This window comes from Labrus bergylta, chromosome 24 (assembly GCF_963930695.1).
Source record: "Labrus bergylta chromosome 24, fLabBer1.1, whole genome shotgun sequence".
Taxonomy (NCBI): domain Eukaryota; kingdom Metazoa; phylum Chordata; class Actinopteri; order Labriformes; family Labridae; genus Labrus; species Labrus bergylta.
This window is the reverse complement of record NC_089218.1, coordinates 3,777,959-3,785,548: the sequence shown is the minus strand read 5'-3', so window position 1 is coordinate 3,785,548 and position 7,590 is coordinate 3,777,959. Positions and strand designations below refer to the sequence as shown.

The 7,590-nt window shown below is 44.7% G+C and overlaps 1 protein-coding gene across 1 annotated transcript in view; it reads right to left on the bottom strand.

Moving 5' to 3' along the window:
* Positions 1–99: 99 nt before the first annotated feature.
* agap1 (ArfGAP with GTPase domain, ankyrin repeat and PH domain 1) overlaps positions 100–7,590 on the bottom strand; it is a 110,786-nt gene continuing 103,295 nt past the window's right edge. The window contains 2 exon segments of the mRNA XM_065952208.1: positions 100–4,507; positions 4,596–4,851. Coding sequence (XP_065808280.1) covers positions 4,298–4,507; positions 4,596–4,851 — 466 coding nt within the window. The 3' untranslated portion in view covers positions 100–4,297.

The following is a 7,590-nucleotide window of genomic DNA, read 5'->3' as shown; positions in this document are numbered from 1 at the left end:
AGGGTTACATACTGCTCCTTTAATAAATAGAAATATTTATTCACTCATCTGAAAATATTGATTTACTGCTGAAAAGGAATCATCAAAGACATGAATGCGTGACGTTATATTACGAAGCATTATTCTCGTCTTTATTGAAAAGAGACACATTACAGTAGAAGACTCTGTATTAAGTAAAATTTCTCAACAACGGTACTGTACAGCCAACAGAAGTCAATAACAATAATAATAATAATTAGAATAACAATGACAATAAAAACAATAATGCATCTGGATGAAATCATAACAATCATAATAATCAAGGATGGACAGGAGAGAAAAATATACATAAAGGTAGGTTTGAGGGGGCGGAGTCTTCCTCACAGGGTGTGTTCATAAATAACGTGGAGGACAGCCCTGGTGGGCGGGGCTTAAGAGGGAAAGGCTAAAACAAGCATACAAACCAGACGTTGACCATACAGAGGTGTCTTTTCTCCATGTTTGTACTTTGAAGTCTATGTACAGGTGAGGTGGGCACGGATGGTGGCGAGCGTTGAATAGAAATATGAGCGCTAACGTGGTTTCCTCATTTTCCCAGCGTCTTTCAAAGCGTACAAGGTTTATCTACAAGCGGGCGGCTTCTCCTATGAGGGTCTTCATATCAGAATTTTAAACTCGTGGTATCGATAAGTATCGTAAAGTTTAACATCCTTATCTCCCACGCTCAGTTTCTGAAGCGTGTGTAACTGCGCCGATAAAAATCACATTGCGCCATGCTATCACTTGTTAGCTTAAATCAGCTAACACATTGCTAGCTGCAAGTGGAGCTTCACAGGATGTCTCTAAATATTTTCAAAGTTTTAATGTTTAGCTGCGTTTTGACAAAGGACAGGTTGAGGTGACGGCAGAGGAAAAGCAGCTGCAGTCTGATTGCAAGTTCAAGCTAACCATGCTAACGCCCTGAATGACTCAGCAGCTGTGAATTCACAAAATAAATTAGAAAACAATCTGTAGCTGCTAATGAAAGAAAAAGACAGATGTGGGTCAATAATTTAGAATTAACTGTTGTAAAAAGGTCCTGAAAGATACTCAAAGGAAACATAATTATTAGCTGAGTTACGCTAACTGGTCGCTAGTTGAAGATTCACAATGTTTAACTTTTATCATAATTCAAATTCTTAATGTTCAATTAAGCCTTATGCATAAAATTCGAGGCTCTTCTTCTGACTAAACATGGTTATATTAACAGTTTACCTGCATCTGAAACGGCACTGCCATGCTTGTTGTTTCACTGCTCGCAGCAGTTAGCTTTGGCTACAGATGACTCAGCAGTTTCTGTGGCTAGAGGAAGAAAAAGCAAGTTTCTCTGGATTAGGATTAAAAAATAAAGTCTTGATTAGTTGTGTTGTTTGATCAGTAGCTGTGGAATAAGCCGGATGTACAGAAGTGAAGTGTAAACTCTCCTCGCTATCTGAAACATGGCTGCAGCGCTTAAGGTCACACAGCTAGCTGCTATCATGGTTAGCGTATGTTGACTGACACGTTCCGAAGCAAATATTTTCAAGCTTTGTCTAAACACGGCAATTTTACTGGCAATAGTAAGCTGAAAATAGTGCCATGTTGTTTCTGGCTTGTTCGCTAGCAGTTATGCTAACAACATCATGCTAGCAATCATTAAAGAGCAGATGTTCCTGAGGTTTCTCTGATCAGGTGAACTTACATAATGGATATTGTTTTGTTTTTTTAAGTTTATTCTGTACAAATAAAAGTCGATTCAGAGAAAACGTCAAGAAGCCTCCAAAGTGGCAGAAACAACAAACTTTAGTTGAAAGGTAAAGATGTAGTGGAAAGCGTTTGAGTTAAGTCGGACTAAATATGATTTAGTGCATTTTCATCATAAATAAAAGGACGTCTTTGACCTGGTTCATTACAGGCGCACATCGAATCAGATTTAAAACAAAATAAAAACAAACACTCTGAAAAAGCACGTTTCAATCAAACCCCTTGGTTTAGTATTTTTGTGGGAGGCCATCTTTAAGACGGCTGGCGTGGCAAAGGGGGCGTGGCACGTACAATAACAAAGGATGGACACAATGATGTAAACGTACAACAGAAAAAAGTCTTAGAGTTGAAGTGTTTTGTTTTCCCTTTCTAACTTTCAACAACAAACAGTGATTGTGGTTTGATGGGAATATTGCAGCGTCATCAGCGTACGACTTCACGTAGCGACAGTGATCGATGTGTTTATGAATATTGCTCGGATACACAGGCGGGTCGAGAGCTGCTCCTCAACCTCTGCAGCAACTTTCAAAATCTGAGGACGAACAACAAGGACGAAGAAGACGAGCAGGTTGATGCTCAGCATAGTGTTCAGGGTAAGAACCATCACGCTAACGCTCGGGGTTAATAAACATTGCGTTCAGTCGACATGTTACACATTCAAGCTACCAAAAGAAATCAATGCTCAGTCACATCTGCTTCAAAGGGTTTGCTTCTACATGTGATGACACCTGGAATAAACCAGTGGCTCCCAAACTTAACGGTGCTTTACTTCTTCAAGCGTAAAACACACTTTCTGCAGAAACATTTAGATCTGGTCAAAACCAAGGAAACTGTTCAAAGAGACTCCAATTTGATATGTGGTCACTAGTTCCAATGAGGATCAGGTCTTCACTCAAACATCTCTAAAGTCAGACTTATTTCTGACCCAAACGACCTCATTCAGACTTCACAAATTTAGTCCAGACTCAAACCTGACGCCATGAAAGCGACGTCTTCAATCAGTTTCTTACTGCCCTAAACTTTTTGTGTTTCACTGATGACGTTCAGACTGAAGTTCTGCAAAGACTTCCTGGTTGGGACCCGCTGCTTTAGACGTGGCGCTACCTGCTAAAGTTCACCTTCCTGAACCAAGACACAAACATTCAGTCCATGCTGACGTTTGTTTCTCTACACAAACACACATTAGAATAAATCACCGTCATAGCTGAGAGAGAGAACGTGAAGGAGAGAGGAGAGAATATTTACAACGAGGAGGTTTACAGAGAAGAAGAAGAAGAGGAAGCCCTTCTTAGTGATTCGCTGAGCAGATCAGGGAGACTGTCTGATTGGACGGGACACAAACATTACAGACAGAAACATGATTTAGTGACCTGAATGACTCTCTGTTATTGAACAGTGAAAGTGAGTCTGTGATCTACCGGCTGAAATAAAACAATGAACATGTAACTCCTCTGTCCTGTCTTCTTCTCTGTGATTGGTCGGAGCTGACAGCAGATTAAAAACCCCAGAAGAAGAAGAAGCAGCAGATTATTCCCTTTAAGCTCTGTTTGTTTCTTAGCTGCTTCCTTTTCCTTTTTTCTCCTGTTTCACTTCAGGGACAAATGACCTTAACATTACTGGACGAGGATGTGAATCATCTCCACCGGGCCTCCTGGTTCTAAGGGCGATGGGGGGGGGTTATGGACAGTCTCCGGTCCCTGAGCCTGAAAACAGCTTCTGTACACGCTTTGACTTTTTACACCTGAATAGAAAGAACGTGTTGACACTTGAAGGATTGGTCCAGCGCTGCACATGGAGGTTATAACACACACAATCCTAAGAAAGAGTCTAGGTCATGCGATCTATCACGGTTTACCTCTAACCACTCGTCTCCTTTCTTTTTTTTTTTTACATCGAGATTTTTCACATTAAAAGAAAATGTAAAGGCAGGAGAGTTCACAGAATTTCAAAATAAAAGATAAAAACCAGGTGACGCTGCGGGGGGCGGAGTCATGGAGGAGGAGGAGGATGATGATGTGCAGGTGAGCACTCAGTGTTCATGGACGCCCCCCCCCCTCCTTCTTTCCTTTGTGATATTTAATCTCACAGTTTCTTGGATTTTCAGAGAACAGGTGATATGTTTTACGAGTTTACAGGTTTGGAGGATTCTGATTGGCTGTTGGGTGATGATGCTGCCCCAGTCTCGGAGGTGTGAACAGGAAATGGTCTCGTAGTGTTTTGTTTTGTGTGATGAGGTATGATGTCCAAAGAGCTTCAGATGGCCGCCATTGGCCATCATCAGTCATGTGATTCTTTCCCAGGATACTTTGCAGATAAACACTGAGTTCTGTTGATTGTGGACCACATTTCCCATCATGCCTTCTCCCAGACTGAAGCCTGTACGCACCACTGACCTGTGATCAGATTCAATCAGTCCTGTCAGATGATGTGGGCGGGGCTTAGAGTCAGGACAGGTAGTGGTTCCCAGAGTGAACGTTCAGGATTCTCCCGTGTTTGTTTGTTTGTCCTAAAAAGAGTCACATGGTCAAAGTGGCGGTCATATGAGTGCGGCGCTCCCGGCGCTGCTGCAGCTGTTGTTGCGGTTGGTGTTGCGGCGTGACAGGTTGGGCGTGGCCATGAGGGGGAAACGCTCATCAGGGCAGCCGTACTGAGCCAGCGAGTCCACGCACTCCTGGCTGTTGGCCTGTCGGGCGTACGCCATCGCACTGTTACCGTGGGCGTCCCTCGCCATCAGATCCACGCCGTACTGAGAGAGAGAAAGAGAGAATAATGATGTTTATGTGACATCTAACCCTCCTCTTCATGCTCGCCATCAACACGTGTTCACTTCTTACCCAGATGAGGAGCTGCGTGATGACCACGTTGCCCTTGCGACTGGCCAGGTGCAGCGCGTTGCGTCCGTCTCCCTCGCCGCACGTCTCGTTGACCTGCTGCCTGGAGCCGTGAGCGAGCAGCAGGACGACGGCGCGCAGGTCCTCCTCGGCCGTCGCTCTCAGAAGCTGCTGACCCAGAGACAGATCGGTGCCCGGCAGAGACGCCAGGAAGAGACGCTGCTCATACTTCGCCCGGATCCAACGCTCCCGCTCCTCCCTGACAGACGAGACACAGGAAGAGACACTCAGTGACCTTTCAAAATAAAACTATCTGACCTGCAAGAATTCATTAATTCACAGTAAAAATCTGAAACTTTGGATCACTGAATATACAATAAATGACCCAACATCAGGTCTGTCAGAACATGTGTCTGCGTGTGTAAAATAAGACACAGTCAGGGAGGGGGGGACGGGGGGGACAGACGGGTGAAAGGCGAGGGGACGTGGACACATTGTTCACCAATCGAGTGTCATTAACTGATAATCTGTCTAATCCAGCGCTCTGATCGCTCTAATCTCTGCACTAATCCCTCCGTGTAAACAGCAGCTCATTCAGCCGGCTGGGATTAGAACGGATCAGGGGAGGGAGGGGGGGGGGGTGCAGGGGCCGGGGGGGAGATATTGAGCTGTCCCTCCCCCTCCTTAACAAAATAACAACACCTCCTTCCCCTAGGGGGGTGAGGGAGCAGGAAATGGAGAAGAGACAGGACGGAGACTTCTCACAGACGGAGAGAGAGAGAGAGAGAGACAGAGAGAGAGAGAGAGAGAGTTTAGCTCAGTTCAGTTCGTTTTGGTTCGGTACGCCTTTATTGGCATTGGACTGAACCAAACTCTTTTTGCTGTCTTTCTATATTTGTCATATTTTTTTGACTTTTATTCTGAAAATATCGATGACACCGAGAAACAACGCAGACGACACTTTGAGACCTGCTGAGATTTAAAATCTGACTTTTAATCAACAACGAAAAAGAGAAATAACACTGAAATAAATCCGTCCTTAAGGCAGACATCAGGACATCCCCGCCCGGTCTGAACACAGAGGTGCATGATGGGAAATATAACAGTGGGAAAAGAGCCCAAAAATCAGTCAAGACTGAAAAAAGACAAAAAGTTTTGTGGGAACCTGGCAGAATCTCATTAACTCTCTTCCTGGAAACCAGTGTGTGTCTGTGAGTGTGTGTGTGTCTGTGAGTGTGTGTGTGTGTGTGTTTCGGGGGTGTGGTTGTCGGGGCGGTGGCGGCAGCAGCTAGCATCACGGAATGTCCCGGGGGTTTTTCTTCCTGCCCGACCCAGAGAGAGAGTGAGGAGGCCGGGCGCGAGAGTACGGCCGACAGCCCCCGGACAAAGCCTGGAGGTGTCACTGACTGTGTGTGTGTGTGTGTGTGTGTGTGTGTGTGTGTGTGTGTGTGTGTGTGTGTGTGTGTGTGTGTGTGTGTGTGTGTGTGTGTGTGTGCTCAGCGGGGCTCTGGCCTTCTGTCCTCCAGAGGACGGAGAGGAAATGTGAGGCCACAGAAACGCATGCCTTCCCCCGACACTGGAGTTGCTAAGGGCCTGAATCCAACAGTGTGTTTTTGTGTGTGTGTAAATGTGTGTGTGTGTGTTTATTAGTGTGTGTGTGTGTGTGTGTGTAGATGTGTGTAGACGTGTGAGTGCAGGTCTGGACTCCATGGATATGACTTCACTGATTAAAATGATTTGCCTCTTTTAGATAAAGTTAATTTTTGTCAGAGAAGATTCAGACTTCAGACTTGAACTGAGCTGGTTTCTTCTTTTATGGTTTTAAAGAAAGTAGTGTGCTGCAGAGGCCGAGCTCCACCTGGAATCACTGGACAGGTGTGTGCACACAGTTTATAAACATGTTGCGTTTAAGGACCAGTCACCATGTCGGATTTTAGAGAGTGTTTGATTGTGGTTGTGTTTGTTTTATTGTCTTTGTTGAGTTTTCATTGTTTATTGTGATGCTTTTATTTTGAAGGTGTGTTTCATTGTTTGTGTTATTTTATTGTGTACTTGTGTGTGTTCTTTTGTGCGTTGTTGTAAACATCATCAGGAGCTAACGAGTCTTGAAAACACACGGCTCTGGACAGTGGACAGGCTAATTGCACTAATTAACCACAGTGTGTGTGTGTGTGTGTGTGTGTGTGTGTGTGACAGTATGTGTTAACATGTGTCTACTGAACGCACACACTCATATTTTGTGTGTTAATCTGTGTGTGTCACTTTTCACATCCCATTAGACGTCGCGCTGAGCTCCTGCACCAAAGCATGCTGGGTAGATAATTAAACAAGAGCCCTGGTGAGATGGTTTGTGACAGCGAGTACACACACACACACACACACACACACACACACACACACACACACACACACACACACACACACACACACACACACACACACACACACACACACACACACACACACACACACACACACACACACACACACACACACACACACACACACACACAGACACACACAGACACACACAAACACACGCACACACTTTGTAACCCCTCTGGGCTCTACTTGACATATTTGCAGTGTGTTTTTCTGTGTGTGTGTGTGTGTGTGTGTGTGTGTTAATGTGTGTGTGTGTGTGTGTTTGTGTGTGTGCACACTTAATTAAAGATAAAAATGACACCAGTCAGAGGAAACCACAGTCTGTATAAGAAGATGGACGACATCAGTGCCTCCAAAGAGAGGCCAAATCATCCAGAGCTCCCCCTGCTGACTGGCTGCAGTATAGCTCATAAGCTCCGCCCCCTACATGTTAACAGATGGGACAAACTCTCGAGTCAGATTAAAGTTTCTCAGACCTCAGAGGTTAGTGGAAGTTTGGGGTTTAGAACCTTTGTAGGACATAAAGTAAACACAAATTCAAACCCTGATATGACATCATAACCTGATTTGTTACCACGGCAACAAAAACAGTTATAAACAGTCAAACATGAGC